Source organism: Geospiza fortis, unplaced genomic scaffold (genome assembly GCF_000277835.1).
Source record: "Geospiza fortis unplaced genomic scaffold, GeoFor_1.0 scaffold130, whole genome shotgun sequence".
Lineage (NCBI taxonomy): Eukaryota > Metazoa > Chordata > Aves > Passeriformes > Thraupidae > Geospiza > Geospiza fortis.
Genome location: NW_005054300.1, coordinates 8,285,740 through 8,303,170, shown reverse-complemented (window position 1 = coordinate 8,303,170; position 17,431 = coordinate 8,285,740). Strand labels below are relative to the sequence as shown.

General features: G+C 36.7%; 1 protein-coding gene across 1 annotated transcript in view; it reads right to left on the bottom strand.

The window, feature by feature from the left end:
* The window catches only part of PLCE1 (phospholipase C epsilon 1), a 112,127-nt gene that overhangs the window by 60,477 nt on the left and 34,219 nt on the right, over positions 1 to 17,431 (bottom strand). Inside the window, 1 exon segment of the mRNA XM_031061867.1 lies at positions 12,037 to 12,328. Within this exon segment, the coding sequence (XP_030917727.1) occupies positions 12,037 to 12,328 (292 nt within the window).

Genomic DNA, 17,431 nt, shown 5'->3' with positions numbered 1-17,431 from the left:
CCCATGTGATTTAGCCTTAGAACTGAAATCTGCTCTACGACACAGGAGTTTAAGCCAGAGGGGGATTAGTGGAATACAGCAGATAGCAGAGAACAGGGCAGGCACATGTCTGGAAGCCAGAAGAAGTAAAACAGTAGACTACACAAAGTATTAAATCAACCGTAACTTCATAATAGAGATCTAAACAATCTCAACATCTATGACTTGCCTCAGTATTACTTACCTCTTCCTACCTCAAATATAAATGCTCTAAGTACTTATTTATCCTTGCGAGCTTTTCTACAACTTCACTAGTAAATTGATGCAGTTCTGCTTAGCCTAAGCCCTGCTATAAGCAACTATACAAGCAACTATTTTCTGTAGTTGTCTTTGTTTAGTTTATGTCATTTGGGCATCATAAGGTAAATTTTAAAAGATACATTTATACAAGATTGTGTTCAAGTAAACAGAGTATATAGCTCTATGTATTACACTGCTGAAACTAGCTACCTTGTAAAAAAATGGAAGTATTTACTACATTTGGCTTTCACAGGATTAATACACTTGCTACATAAAAGCTGTTCTAAACAGTCACAAGACTCCTTAATGAATTGTGTCTTTGTCATTAAGCTTTAGCAGATTATACTAGAAAGGGTGTTTGCAGCCCTTTCCTAACAGGAAACTTTCAAAGCCAGTGATTTTACCATGTGAAAACAAACTCAAAACTAGTACCTTCCCAGACTTTAAGAAATCTCCCTTAACCTGAAGACTTCAAATGCAATTAATTCCTTATGTAAACGTACATAGCAAAAATTAACACTCCTCTTCCTTCCTTGTGGTGCTACTGGTACCTGTATTGCAGTTAATGTTTTAAATAGAGTTAGGGCCAACCATGTCAACGATATTGTTCATATAGCAAGAAAATAAAACAACGGGAAAAATAAAGCAAATCTGTCTTTAAGACCAGCACAGTCCCTTCCAACCCAAATTATTCCAGGACTGTTACAGGGCAGTTAACTATTTTACCTTACAAACCCGACTTAAACAGAAAAGCAAGTAGTCAGGTTAGTGTCACATTATAGATCTATTGGAAATAGGAAATATTCTAGACATAGAACTGCAAATCCTGTGTATGAAAAGGAGTTTTGCTTTCCTAAGGTTAACAGCTCTGAAGAAATAAGATGGGACCCTAAAACCAAATTTTATCTATGAGCTTTTAGGAGGTGGTGCTGGCAAAATCAGGTCCCCCTACATAGATCATGGATGACACCAGTAATACGCAGTTATCTTTTCTATATTTCTTAAAGATACACACAAAGCACAGAGTATCCAAAGAGAGCTATAAAATTATTCCAGGCTTGAATAGAGAGACCCAGAGAAAGATATTTAGATCAGAAATGTGTAACTTTATTGAACTAAAGTGAAATTGAGAGGAGACTTGTCTGTAGCATATATGTAAGCACCTTCTAACAGGGGAAATACATCAGATTAAATCCAGCAGAAATAGTCATAACAAGAGCAAATGGTTGGTCCTTGATGACAGAAAAACTCACACTAGAAGTGCGACCCTTCTTTGCCTTGGAGTGTCAGTGACCACTGGGAAAAGCTGTGCATGTGGATAGTTCTCAGGCTTCTTCAGAAGGCTGTATGCTAGCACAGTTGCCTTTTGACTACTGAGCTTAGAACAGAGACAACTCAGAAGGATGTCAGACCAGCTAAACGTCTCCACTGACAATAGGCTTTGCAATTCTATGAGCTTTCTTACTTTCCCAGACAACATGCTTGTTAGTGCCCTCCTGTTTTCAAATTTGATGTACCATCATCCATGCAATCACTAAGCCTTTTTTTCCTTCTCAAGCTTTCTGAAATATTTTCCAATATTTGACATTCAAAGAAAAGTTTTGGTTTTTGAAGGATCTGTTTCTTTTGATCAAAAGAAAGTATAATATTTTGGTGATTTGGAATCAAACAGAAATCCTAGTTACTGACACAGTTCTAGTTCTATTTTTGCAAACAAGAATATTTTCATTTTTCCTCTTGATGTCTTTTTTAGAGAAATTAATTCTATATATGGTTATGGAAAATACCTGAAGACTTCTCTCCCAAACACTGACTTTGTATGCAAATCCTACCACCATCCTCAAGACAACCAGTACCTGAAGCAGCACCTCTTTTTTTTGTGCTCAATACATATTTAAAAGTTTTGTTAGTAGCTGTTAGGAGGTTTTATATTCAAATACTGTACCTATGAGGTAGACACGAACTATATGATTTAATTCGATTCCTTCTACTTCATGGCAATTACAGAACTGCATATTATGAACACCTAAAGCCTAGAAGAAAATTCTACTTCTAAGGTTCTTTTTTTAAAAAAAATTTAAGACACTTCAACTTAAATAATAACAAAACTATTTCATGGTGCTTTAAAGCATAATACCACAAATAAGTTCCTAAAATGTTATTTAGATTTTATCAGCCAAGTGCCTACACCAACACAAGAACAGAACTAACTCTTCTAAGCAAATAACACAAAAGCATTATTTTTAGGTATAGCTATTTTTAGAATCAAGTCCCAAAGATTAATGACATTTCAATTGGAATTTTTCTGAATTCCAACTTGAAACTTCTAGAAATTAATAAGAAGAGCAGTTTATTTGAAAAAACTGTATAATAATTTTTAGAATAAGTTACAAATATTTATGACACTTCATCCGTGTTAAAGAATTTTTTCACAGAATCACAGAGCATGCTGAGCTGGAAAGACCACAAGGATCATCCAGCCCACCTCCTGGCCCTCCACAGGACCATTTTGCTGTGTTTCTCTGCAGAGCTTTGCAATTTAAATTTGAACAAGCAAATACAGGTGAACAGCTCCAGATAAAATGTACTCCTAAGCTAAGAGTAACATAATAAAGGCATTTGAAGCAATAGCTTTTACAGACTGAGAATTCTTTTTCCCCCCTCAAAGAAAAATGCTCTTAGGAGACACCACTCCAGCCCATGGATGGGGACAAAGAGAGGAGACATAATGCAACAGCATCAGATCTATCCCTTTCCTAGAAGACCTCAACACTTACAAAGAAAGCTGAAAGTGTACATGAAATCTGTCGCACTAAGTCCATGGGAAATGTAGACAAAAATATGTAATTACTGTAGAGTTGTGCAAAGCCCTTAAAATTAAGCTCACGAAAAAAGTTAAAGGTACTTTTAGCAGCAAATTGTATCCTACTTCTTCTACTATTGCTTTGAAACATTTTCAATCCTCATTTGATAAATCTTCCTGGCAAATTACTTATTTCAGAATTACTAAAATATGTAGCAATGCTTTTATATACATAACTAGTATTTCAAAAGCAAGTAACTAAACATTCAAAAACTATGTCAATATGAATCCTCTTAAATAAAAGCTAAACCAACTATGGCCTAAGAAAAATTCTCATATCAGCCTAATTTTTAGAAAGATGTTTACATCATTCCACCTCAAATCAAAGCTAAAAACATTACAAAACAGCCAAAGGGAAGAGTCTGAGCTGAAATTAACTAAAATAAATTTCACTCCCTTTCTTGTACTATTTCTAGTTATCTCAGAGTTGTTATCACTGACTGAATAGGCACATCAAAACCACCATTGTTTTGCAATTAATATAGATACACTTGATATCAGGGTGCTTTTTTTTCTGTGCTCTCTAAATCACTGAGGTGAGAATAACGGTGTTGACAACCAAGACAACCTTCCTATTGCAAGGGGGTACTATCACTTTGAATGGTGAATGCTTGTCATAGCCTTTAGCTAACAGCCAGATTAGGGCAATGGGAGAGTTAGCACATAAAGGACATTCCTTTCACAGAGTAAAATATTATGAACCTTCATTCAAGTTACAAATGCCACTTTAAAAAAACATGCAAATGGAGGGGTTTCTTTATGACCAGTTAGGAGCAAAACATTGCTATTACATGCTGCTATGTGTACATGTCATTCAGAAAGGAAAAAAACCCATAAACTCCCTTAAGCAGTCATGAAACAAAAACTGCTTGCAAGTTATAAACTTGGATACTGAAGATCCAGGAAGAAAAGCTCACTAAAGAAAAAGCAGCAGTGCATTTTCATTCAAAAATATGTTATGAATGTGTAATGTTTGAGTAATTTATATACTTTAGGAAAAAAATACTTACCTTGTTCTAGTACTTTTTAAAGTACTGAAATTTGTATTTTAACCAGCAATTTTGCAACAGACACTCATTTCTTGTAGAATACGAAACAAAGGAATGTCCCACAACATAATTTAATATTGAAATAGTTGCAATGTGAACCAAATAAATGCAAAGCAATTTTCCTAAATTACTTAAAATATTGCATTCCATTTCAAACAAGCTGAAATACAAAATACACTTCTAAGACCTTATTTCATATAGCTTAAATTAAATCCTTACTTCATTTTCCACCTAGAAACAGTTTTGTGTCCTTACAGCACTATTATTAAATGCAGCCATTATAGATCTAAAATAAGATTAGAAAACTGGCACCCAAGCTACCTCTCTGGAAACAAAACTATCACTTTGATTTAACTCCCTGTGCGTAATCAGAACTGTGTACTATGGGTCACAGAAGGGCAAATCTTACCAGCACATGTGCCTTCCATTGAATCCTAGATTCCTCCTAAAATGCCAGAAGAGCAGGTACTTCAGTGCCCCAAAAAGTCTCCACACTGCACTTGTCCAAACTAACAGCGAGGCAACAGCTGCTCAGTTTAAAGCTACAAACTGTGGCAAAATGCATAACTGACATGCCTTGTGTAAGCCATGAAGAAGACATGCATTTGGCTGGCTCACTGAAAGGTCAGGTTTCCCACCTCCCCAGATAAAAGCTGAAACACTAGGATTCAAATGGAAGGAAGTTTAGAAATTAAGGATGAGCATACATCCTGCTAAGACTAAAAGCATTTGATTTTGACAGCAGAGTTATAAACAAAAGTAATTTTAATTCTGCTGGATTTTTGTCTTTAAATATATTAAGAAATAAGTTACCCTACACTCAGGCTTTTGTACAAGTTATATTTATATCAATGTTGTTTAAATAGGCCAAAAGTAATAAATGGAATTACTTTTGTTTTAGGAAACTTCATCTGAAGCATTACAAAAACCACAATGTGTGTTTCTTTATTAGCAAATGCCCTACCTTTACAGCTATTATGCTCTCTGCACTAACAACTCCAGTAAAAGGCAATAGCATTAACTTTAATGGGACAAAGTGCTATGACTTAGGCAACCATCCAAAAAAGTTTATTTGAGAGGCAAAGTAGAGGAAAACCTCCCCGAGGCTTCCAGAAATGTGATTAACCTCGAAGAAATTACAAATAGGGGGAATTTAAAAGACAGCATAGCCCTCAGACTGCATCTATGTTCAGAAAGTAAGTAGAAACCAAACCCCTGTCTTCATCCCATAGTCAGTATCTGGCTCTGGTACTTCTATCACTTCTTTTCTTCATTCTAACCTCACCCTTGTCTACACACAGTTTATACCACTTTTACAAGCAGCAGGACTACATCACTGAAAAGTTAGTTATGAAATTTGCTAGAGTACAGAAGACTGAAAACCAATATGCTGCCACAAGAAAGCTTTCTCCATTTCCCCAGGAAGTCTGAGAGAGGTCTGTGCAGAGCTGGAATGCGAGCAGTACACTCAGAGACACTTTGTTTATATGGTGAATATACGCCTTGTCTGAAAAATCTCTACTGAAGGAACGACCATGGCCAGGGACCTGGCCAACACACCAGCATTTTTTCATTGACAACACAAGCATATTCTTTCTTAATTGGAAGAATGACAATTTAGTGTTGTTTCCAACTTCCAGATGGAAACTAGGACACTTAGATTGTCAAAAAAAATCATGTTATATATGAAAACATAAGGATGCACATGGAGATGCAATACAAAACTTTAAATTAATTTTATTTATAAATATAAATTTCATTAATGCTATCTCACTACAAATATATAAAATGAACCATCAAATTAAGCATTTCTCATCATTATAGGGTCAATTACTAAAGTATTTTTCACTAGTTATAAAAGCAAGTATCTGAAAGCCCAAAGGAAAAAAAATTTAATGTCTTTGATCTGCTAAATAAACTGCACATTACTTCTTGAAATTTAGCAAAAAAATTCTGTCTGGAGAAATAAAACACCATTATTCTACAAAACTGAATTTTCTCTTCTCGTTTGGTTCCTAAAACCAAAGCTTCAAGAGATGACTTTTGAATCATCTTGTTTCTTGAGTCCTTGGGGTTTTCTGCTCATGACTGACATGCTAACATAAACATACTGAAAAAGTTCCATTCTACACTTTAAAAGTTCCCATGGACACTACTTTTACAAGGTCCATTCAAACAAATGTTCAGACCTTTGAAATAATAAACAATAATAAGCAGTTCAGGGATTAACTATCTGCACTCAGAATCCCTTTTCATTTTTTTCTGAAGAGTAGTTGTCATAAAAAAATAATAAATTTGATTTTAAAACTAACATCACTTTGCACAAACTTCTCCTCTCTCAGCCTTCATCCACAGACATCAGCATGTCCTTTATTACCTTCCTCACAACAAACCTCTAACAACACAGACTCATTCTATGTATTTAAACTCTTTTTTTTTTCTTTTAGTGAAATAACAGCTATAGACTCCCAAGAAAAATATTGCTATAAGCTGAGACTGAGATAGACAGGTTAAAGGATCAACAGGGTACCCAAACTCTCACACAGTATTATTGGAATGAAAATCTACATAAAATCAGCTGAAACTAAGTAGTTTCTTAACTGCTTAGCCCTGTACACAGATTAGGATACCCAGATCCATACAGACATGTACCAGGAGTATGATACCTATTACATCCAAAGGTGCAATTTTACAGATGAAAATATAATAAATTCTTTTAATAAGATTACTTACACTGGTTAACTTCAACCTTCTGCCTGGTTCAATTATGTGTCTATCTTGCAGTACTATGCCTTACTGACCCTGGAAAGAAGACTGTAAGGATAAGACAAGCTATGCTGGGAGAACTTAAATCTTCGTGCCTATAATGTATTATACAGGTTGGATTGAAGGAAGTTTTTTGTTAAATTAATGTTGTCAAGGATCATCATTAAGTCCTTCTCCCACTACCCTTTGTGCGTCCCTTTGATTGCAGCCCAATCTGGCTGCACCTAGGGCTGGCCAAAGGGTGAGACAGGTCCAGGAGACTGACCTCAGTGACCTTTCCCTTCTGCCAGTAGCAGAGACAATCACTGTAGCCAGCTCCAGATAGTCCCACATGTCCCTACACTTACAGCTGTCCTCCAAAATCATTCTCCTCCTTCCTGATGTCTCAGCCTTGATCTGTGCTTCCTGCCATGTCACTCTTCTCTCTGTTCCTAACCATTTGACCTGCACTTGTTCCTGCTATTCCTAACCTACATCCTGGAGGCAACACAGCAGGCATGAAATCCTTGTTTCCTGACTCACACCCTTGCCTCAGGCCACACTATCTACATACAGACTGACCAGTCTCCAGTATCTGATTTCCTCTCCTATAGCGCATTGACACATCTCACCACAGACTGTCACCCTAAGACACATTTTGTCTTTTCAGGTCTCAATTTCAGCTTGTTTGGCTTTATCTCTCATTCTATATGGTCTTAACCTTTGGCCACAACATACACAAACACAACCCACCAGCTAAATTATGCTGGTCTTTCTAAATCTATGTACATCAAGCTTGCTAGCACCCATGACTCTGACATGTGGCTATCAGACAACTGCCCCAACTTGAGGGATCCTGGAATTTTCCCAATATTGTAACAATACACTTTGTGCAAAGGATACAAGAAATAGCAACAGGAAAAGCCACAGAGACTTGGGCACCTGTTTGCTGGGCAGTCTTGCACATGGCAAAGTCTGATTACAAAAAAAGGGTAATCACTAAATTCTGTGGGATGAATTAAGCAGGTTTTCTTAAGATCATTGCAGTCTGCCTCCACATTCATGACAAATTACTTTCCTTATGTTCTTGGTCAAAACCTGCTATTGTCAGTCTAACAAGTCCCATCCAGCTTTCTCTAGAAGATGTAGTCCGATTTATATCACAGAGAGTGGCATCAGACTTACCCATTTTAGAAGATTCTAAAGTGATAAGAACACTGATAAGAAATGTGTTTGCAATCTGTTTCATCTTCAGACACCTCTTTCTAACTGTCCTTCCCTTTTTCTTAGATTACAAACAGAACTAAATTGGGGGGGCGAAGTGTACATGTTTCTTTCAAATGATAATTCTATCAAATGTAAAGTACAAACATTTTCACATACTCTAGTTCCTTCTTTAAGAAAGACACAACTTTTTTCACTTTCTGCATAAAAATGTCAACACCATATGAACTATGACAATGACTGGCCCTTCAAATATGATTCCAGTGGAAGTTCTGGCCCATTCACAACAATGAGCAAATTTCTCTAACAATCAATTTGTAAGAAACAGAGCAGGCTGAGAAGCAGGATTTCCTTTCTACAGGAAAAAAGACCTGGCTTCAATCCAAATCCCATTGAAAGACACATTTAAAATTTTTACTAACCAAAAACTCTGAGTTACATACAGAGATACTAAAACAGTGCAGCCTAAATGTCTTCAGTGTTCATATGTGAAAATTATGTTCTCTGTAGGAACAAAGATGCTGACAAGGATGTGAATGTCACTGAGCAGCTGTGGGAACTCCAGGCATCCGTGGTTCCCGGGAGCCTAGTCTCAGACTATCCCTGTGCTAGCGGGAGTGGAGTGGCAGCCCCTCAGTCGGGAGCCTGAGAGCCATCTGAGAGCAGGGCTTGCAGGAGCTCTGCTCCAGGCCCCAGACATGACTCTCCTACACAGCAGGCCCTACTTGAGCTCCTGAAAACTCTCAGTCTCAGATCCACGTGACTGGGAATTCTGGCTTAGAAGGTCTGGTATGTTTGGAAGCCTTCTGTGGAAATAACAACAGTGGCTGATCTGCCCACAAAACCATCCCAGCCCTGGGGACTCAGAGCATTTAAGGTCCTTAGCTACCAAGCAAAACCTTAGAAAGTATTCCCTGGAGCTGGACTGCTTGTCACTGCAAGGTTCATTGCTCAGGTCACTAAGTAACCCCTGAAGGACTGAACACAAAGAACTGACAAAGTGCTTGGTGCTAGGGGAGACACAAACCCAGGAGGCTACCCCAGTATTAGGGACTTCCTGTTTGCAGGATCCCTATTTCCTGGGCAGGTATTACATAAAAGCCCTAACTAAAGAGAGAATTAACTTTTTGAGAAGTCCTCCTTTTGACTCATGAACACACTTCCCATTAAAGTAACGGGCTCCTCTTTAAACACACTGTGCAAGAGAGTGCTGAACTTTGTCTCCAAAAATTGCAAACATTTTGAAAGTAGTGGAATGCTGTCTAGTCCAGAAAAGGTTCTCCAAACACAAATTCAACAGCCCTAGAGAACTTTTCAAGACTTCATAATATAGATTGGTTCTATTAAAAAAATTTATTTCTGCTTTGGAAGCTTTTTAATAACTGTCTTGAAAATCATGTAAAGTGCTGTAATATTTACTCTTTAGTTGACAGCCAATTTGGAGTTACAGTGCCTGTATTCCCAAGAAGTCATTATATGTAACAGAGCCCCACTTTCATGGAAAGGGCTAAACATCTGCCTGTTGACTGCAGGTATTGAATTACTTCTTTATTTTGCTTTGCTTGCACACACAGCCTTTACTTTATCTATTAAACTCTCTTCAACTGAATTTTTCAATGAATTTTTGCACTGTTACCCTTCTGATTCTCTTCCGATCTCATTCTAGGGGAGTGAGTGGCAGCAAGGTGCTACCTACCAGGGTTAAACAACAGCAGCTATTAAACCAGAACAGGATCAATATATTCCCTTTTCAATGCCTGGAAACAACTACTGAGTGAAGTGTTCCCATGACATTCTGTATCCTGAGATAAATCCTCCATCACATTTGATGACAGAGTTATTGACGTGAATTAAAATTTCTCAGGTTTAGATGAGGTTAGCTTATTGAGGTTAAATCCAGCAAAACAGAGGATGTTGGACAGATGAAAATAACCTTCTTATCAATCTGTACAGAGAGGACAATTTCTCAAAAGATACCCACCCATGAATGATGACCAGAGCTCTGAATTCAGAATACAGTTGGGTTCCTTGCTAATGCAAACGACTTGGTCATATCACCAGGTAACACTCCATATAAATGTTTTAGAGAGCACTCTTATAATTTCTCTGACACAATAGATCATCACAATATAAATGAACAGGAAGCTTCCACATCCAGAAAATTTCAATATCTTAAAGCTGCATCATACATTTTCCTCACCAGAGACCAGCACAGTAAATCATGCCTAGACCACTACAGTAAATCCAGTCTCTACTCTCTACACAGACTATCAGTGGAACTGCAAACTGAGTTCAAAATCTTGAACTTTTTTTTAATGTCTTACATCTTTTGGCTCAGAATCCAACAACATACACCACATAATACTGTCACCATAGATACCCCCAAACTAGTGCAAAGTGTGCTGGTACATGGAGTACACAGAGCACACAAGAGCACTCACTAGCTCAGGCTCCACAAAAAGATGTGGCTGTACCAGCAGCTTGGTGGGCCTCAGCTAACTATTGCTGCTGCTTCAGTTTCAGAACTCAGCTCTGAAGCACATGGCTCAGTTCTTCTAATCCTGATTTCCGAGGTATCACAGACTGTCCATGTTTATTTTTCTAAAGCACTCATCTCCCCAGAATGAATAAAATCAAACAAAATAAAATGGAAAACCCTACCAAAATGGGGTGCTATACTGTACATATCTGTCTCTCATAGACAATGACGGTGCGTGAAGCTTAGTAATGTTGCTCAAGATACTACTGAAATTCATTCACATGCTACAAGTTTACCATCCGTACCTGTTATTCATAGCATATTTTAGTGCTTCGCTCTACCCTTTGATTCAGCTAGAATTAAAACAAGAAAAGGCCACTTCTTGGGATAAAAATACGACACCCATATATGAGCATAAACTATACCATTATTTGTCTGTTAGAAATGAAGTCAGTATCTGTGTTAGTTAAGGAATGGTGCTGTTTTTGCATTTATTTTGCCATATTTCTGTAAAATTTTGGGCAAGCCATAATATCCACATGCATCACTTCTACCATGGTATGACAGAGATATTACATCCTTTTGTTATGGTTTATCAGATGATGACAGATCTCCAAATTCTTGAGTAACTTATGAAATATTCTAGGCATTAATTAAAAATTAATCAATAATGTAAGTACTGTTCTGTATGAAACCATATTTTAAAGCACAGAATTTGTACCAAGAAGGCTTTGTTTAGCTTCCAAAACAGACTAAACTAAATCACATTGAGGATGTTATTACATACGAAGATGATCAGCATGGAAGTTTAGCATGCAACATCCATTTTCCAACAGGCACTTTCCATACAGTCAGTACCCATGTTATTTGAAATGATCCAATACTACAAAGATGATGGACCCAGGAAAAGACCAAATATAAACCAGTAATGAAGCGTACACACTTCACAATACAGTGCTATGTTGACAGCTACTTGTATAATGACAACAATAATAACCAAGTAGAGCATACCCTCCTTTCTCTAGTTCTGAACCAAGTCAGCCCATGAGCAGGAGCACTTGGTAAATGAGAAATACTACACATGGAAACACCCTAAAAACAATGGCTTAGGTATTAAATTTGGATGCAGGCAGAAAAGATTCAAACAAGAAAAAAACCTGCAACGTTTTGTAATACGAGTCTGTTCAGTTTAGTTGTGTTTTTACTTTATTAAACTAAGATAGCTATTCACTATGACACATAACGACTCCAAAGGAAAATATTTGAAAACATAAAATCTTTTTTATCTGTTAACTTCATGGATGGGTATATAAACTACAGAATACTACACAGTATTCATAATTTTGCAACTCATTCTATACTTTAAGTGGACAAAGATGAAAGAAAATCTTCATTACCTTTAAGCATTGTTCTTCCAGCTGATCCTCCGAAGATATTTAAAATACCACTTCTTGCTCCTAATGATGTAGTTGCTTCTAGTAAAGCACCAGTTATGTAGTTAGAGAGTGCAGTCCTCTGTGAAGTGGCACGATATTGACAGTAAGCACCTGTTACACATAGTTTTACACAAAAACTATCTCCTTTGTATATACAGTCTGTAACAGATGTTGGGAGCTTCCTCAGAAGATGAGGAATATATTCAAAAATATCTTCTGCTCCTTCCTCTTCTTCTCTCACTGTACTGAAGATCTGTGGAGAATGCAAAAGCATGGACTGACTGTTAGTTTGCTTGCTTAGGATAACATACTGAATATAAAACAATTCCAAATGACCATGACTTCTTGTGAAGTTCGATGACCTGCAATTTCTACTTATCCAAAACTGGCTTGTTAGGATTTTGGGTCAGGCTCCCAAACAGGATACTTAAGTAAGAAGTCATTCTGACTTTCCATCTATGTTTAAAAGCATTCTAAAGATAACCATTAGACTAAAAAAAACCCACATCAATATACCTCATCAACAAATAAAACACAGAATATGAACAAAACCGTATATAATACTATTAGATCTGTTGTACTTCCAGAAAACCTTAGAGATATCAGTAGCAGAAAAAACCAGATCAACTCAGGGTTGGCACTTTTTCTTGCTGAGTGGGCGGGGTTTTGCAAACAGAGATGGCTTTAATCACTCTGAACCCTCTTTCAAAATGTTCACATTTATTGCATTACTTCCAGCCTACGTACAGGTCCTCTATCTTATATTGGTTTAGTACTCTTTTTACAATATTTGTGATAACACACTAATGAACTTCAGTCTGTGGCTTAGCAACTAAGTAATGTTTGCTTATTTAAAAGAGTCTAATGATCAAAGCAAGAATCTGGAAGAAATCTCTTCATTTAGTATACAAGGGAGACTTGATTCTTTGCATTCTTGCATGCTGACTTACTGATTAACATTAATAATTTGTTTCAATGATCTGTGCTTCTTAATTACAAAGTGTAAACTAAAAATTAACACAGGGAAAGGTCAGCATAACTGTCACCAGGACAGGTGCTGAGACAATTTTCATGAGGTTGCTCCCCACCAGGCAAAGATGTGCAGAAGAAACAAGCTGATGGCTTCATGACAGTTTTTTTCAATTAGCGCCTTGTGTCTTGTTGCCATCATTTCCCACATATAAACAAAATGCAGCTATCCATCAACATGGCAGAAACTGCAGCCAGTCCTACAAAGCAAGCACACATGTGCTCAGCCAAATGATAAGAACCTGTTTGCACAGCCTGTGCAAATGTCAGAGGCACCGACACCCTGCCCACGGGACACACATGTGCCCAGCCACGGATCCAGGGAGGGAAGCGGCTCCCAGCACAGGGATCTCACACCCATCCACTTCTGCCCTGAGCTTGGCATTTACCCTGCCAGGTCAGTGAGGAGGGATCCAGCTCCTTGTTCCATGAGGGATCTGACCCTCCACTAACAGAAGAGGTGAACAATGATGTGGTTCCTTCATCCGTGTAAACAAATTGCAGGAAATCAAATACAATCTAATATATTAAGTAGATATTTGTTATCTTAACTTTTATTTTTGTGTAATAACCTCCTTTTGGGGAAATCTAAAATTTTATATTAAAAATATAATAATTCATTAACTAGTAATGTAATTCAATGATCTGAAAAAGAACACTGACATATTTATTAACATAAAAAAAAGAAACTTTCACATGTTGACTATGGTTATATATAACTCAATGCCTTTAAAAGATACCTTCTGTGATGCACTACACTACTCATGCACTACACTACAGCATAAAATGTTGTGGCATCTTTTTTCCCCTCTCCCTGCAGATTTTCCAAAATTTGTTTGGTCTGAGGTTTCTAGAAATATTACACCTGCATCTTTATCTTCTTTTCTTTGCTATCTGGCAGTTTCACGGACTTTTAGACTGTCAGTGCAGACACATCATCACCTTAATTCAGAAAGAAAATGTGCTCTTAAAGCATGCCTTACCTGGATGGGATGTGTGTAGATCTTTTATTTAGCTAGCTGTCTGCAAGTACCTTTTCAAAAGGTGTACTGTGAAACAGTAAACCTTTGGACTCTGAGTGTGTTACACACAGCAGACATAATTAGTCTTTTTAGTTTGTTTAAAAAAATATTTAGTTAATGAATATAATTTAACTTCTCAAAACTGCAGTTACCATCCAAAATATTTTTAAAATTGGGTTCTGCAACTTATAAAGGCACATTCTGTTGCCTACACAACTAAAATTTCTTTCAGCTGCCAAAGCAAAGAAACCATTTGTTGACAGAAATAGGCGACAGTGTTTTGCTGGAGAGATTATACATAGAATAATGGTGTTAATCTCTTCTGTGTAAAGTAGACTTTGGGGCACTAGCTGTCTCCAAAGACTTTGCACATCACATAACATTTTCAAATTCTGTTTGTTTTGATGTGTTAAAGTTCTGAGCTTGTTACTTCGGCTGCACACAGATGAGGTTACGAAAAAATGCAGACTTACAATGTGTATACTTGTCAGCCCCTGAAAAGAAGTGAAACAATCAGAATAGCAACAAATCCCTCAAGTAACTGATAGGGAAAACCACCTTTCAGAGAGATTCCCCCAGACAACTGGGAAACTTAATCTTGCCTGGGAGACAAAGAAGTTTATTCCAAGCCAGAGTTTACAGTTCATCCTGGCAGAATCCAGATCCTATTGATCCATGCCACTACCAAAGAATGACTAATGTAATTAAAAATGAATGTGAACCAAAAAGAGTAGGATGCAGCACTAAACTGAAAGCTATCCATCAAGAAACAAAGCCTCACTTTTGCCTTACATATCAAATTAAAGATTGCAAAACCATCTGCAGTCTGATGCTGCCATGTTTCACTTACTGCATATAAAGCAGTAACTCACAAGAAACTCAGGACAGTGTCTGACTCTGAAAGTGTTGCAATGCTAAACATTCTGTAATGAACAAACAACACTTTTAAAATAAGAAACGAGATGAAACAGGAAACTCCATATACTGATACACCAGTATTCAAATAAAAGTATACTACAGCTTCAACAGATTTTTACTTTCTTTTCTTTATTAAGAGATTTTAATGGTAAATAAAAGAAAAATAAAAACTACTTGCAACATACAATATTTCTGATTTCTACTGGAGAAAATTGTCCTCCAACTAAAAAATGAAAATTAGCATTAAAATAAAGATTAAATTCAGACAGAATTCCATCTTCGCAGCTTCACAACCAAGTCCATACTTGGAAAATGCATGGAAACAAAATAGATTATTCACCTCTTAATAATGTATGCAATAAATCATCAAAATTTTACTTCTAAAAGTGCCTCAATTTTGCTTCTAGTAACTTAAAATGGTATCTGCAAGTTAACTTATTGATAACCTTCGGGCAATAAAAGTTTCTTACAGTGACGACAGACATATTTTGCCAAGATATTAAAAATATCTTTAAAAATAACTATAAGAACGAGCAATTTATGCTAGCCTTGAAACTATTCCTTAGTTTTCTCTTGCACTTTTTTTTTCTGTTTAATCATCACGGAATTGCAAATTGCAATGTGTCCTTTTCTCCACAACATTACTACACCTAAACACCGCAGCCACTTACTGCCCAGTTTATGACACATATTCCCCCGGAATGAAGCTGGAGTTCGTGGGTACTGCTGTACTGCAAATATCAGATATAGCAGTTCATAAAAACTAATTGTGAATTCTTACTAAAATTTACATGTATCTCCTACTGTAGTCTTTTTTTGTTTCTCTTTTCATATTTTTTCTGCCTCAAGTATTTAGCTTAGACCTTGGAGGCATGCTATCACTTGTCTAGCTGCTCCTGTGCTTTTGAAACCCAGAAACTGGAATTATGAATCGACTAAAATTTCCCATTTATTGGGCAGCAGAATATGTACAGAAGAATATGTGTACCCAAGAATTTCATTGCAAAGAACAGTCATGAAAAATTATGCTTATTGCTACTACAGTGTAAAAATATGAGACAATAGGGTAATGAGGTTTTAATACTTCACTGCATCTGTCCAAACACTCTCTAAACACATCTATCAAGATATCCTGAATGATCAAGATGAAATACTGAAATGTAGGAGGTGTGCGCATGTGTTCAGTTGGTACAACACATTTCAGTTTGATTTCCTGGCTATTCACCTACAGAGCACTTCTACGATGGAGGGCTGCTGACAGCAGCCTGCCATCATTTGTTGGACGCTTTTAAAGCATTTTTAAATGCCTGTAAGCCATAGAGGTATATTAACAAGTAATAACTCTCAGGAAAGTATGTGTTGAGGATCATTTAAATATCCCCTTTGAAAACACAAAGGTTTTACAGAACATACAAGCCTAAACACAATTAGCAGCAGAGGAAACGCTGCTCTTTTCAAATTTGTTCTGTTCCGAAAAAATTACATTAAAGTGAGGAAATTCTGTGGGTGATTTTTCATTTTGGCCTTGCAGGTTTTTCAGAGAAAACCCTTACTAAAATTGGTCAAATGAAGCTAACAGTGGTCTCTTGGAAGTCATGACCAAGGACCATTCCTATTGCTTTTACATGTATTTATTCTATCATTTAATTCAGATATATATACCATGGAATACAAGCACAGTCTGCTATGCAAAGAAACACCTTTGTCAGAAAGAAACTAATATGCAAGGTGAACTTGGGTGAATGAAGCATTAATGCAGAATTGGTCAATATTTCAGTTTTATATCTTCCAAAATGGTACTCCAGCATAACACTTTGGAGCATATATTAGTAAAAAATGTAAAAATGGGTACTGCTGATAGGTAATTTTCTGAAGTACACTGGATTTTCACAGCTTTATCTCATTCAGGTTATGACCATACCCCCACAGATTAGTTCATGACATTTCAAGATCATTGCTAAAGTACAAAGCTTTAATTCAAGGTCTTTCTAAAATATGAGTGTCTTGTAACAATTTCTGATTATGTATCAATTATAAGAACTGAAATACATTAAACACCAAATGCATTTTTTGTTATCCTTACAATAGTGTATATGTTTGTCTTTCTTCCTACTGTGCACAAGATATTCTCAAGAGGACATGCCAGAGGCCATATCTCAAACAGTTGTGCAGGCTGTTCAAAGCCAAGGGATTTTACTGTGTTTGACAAAGAGGATGCTGAGAACAGCTGAAAGGTCTGCTCTGTCAGGACTATTTCTCAGCTCTGTTCACTGGCAAGTCTTGTTCACTTCAACAATCAAATAGGTGAGGTCTTCAGAAATCCATTCAAGAAATTGGACATTTTGTTAAGTGGCTTTCAGTATTTGGAGTACAAAAGCCAGACATTT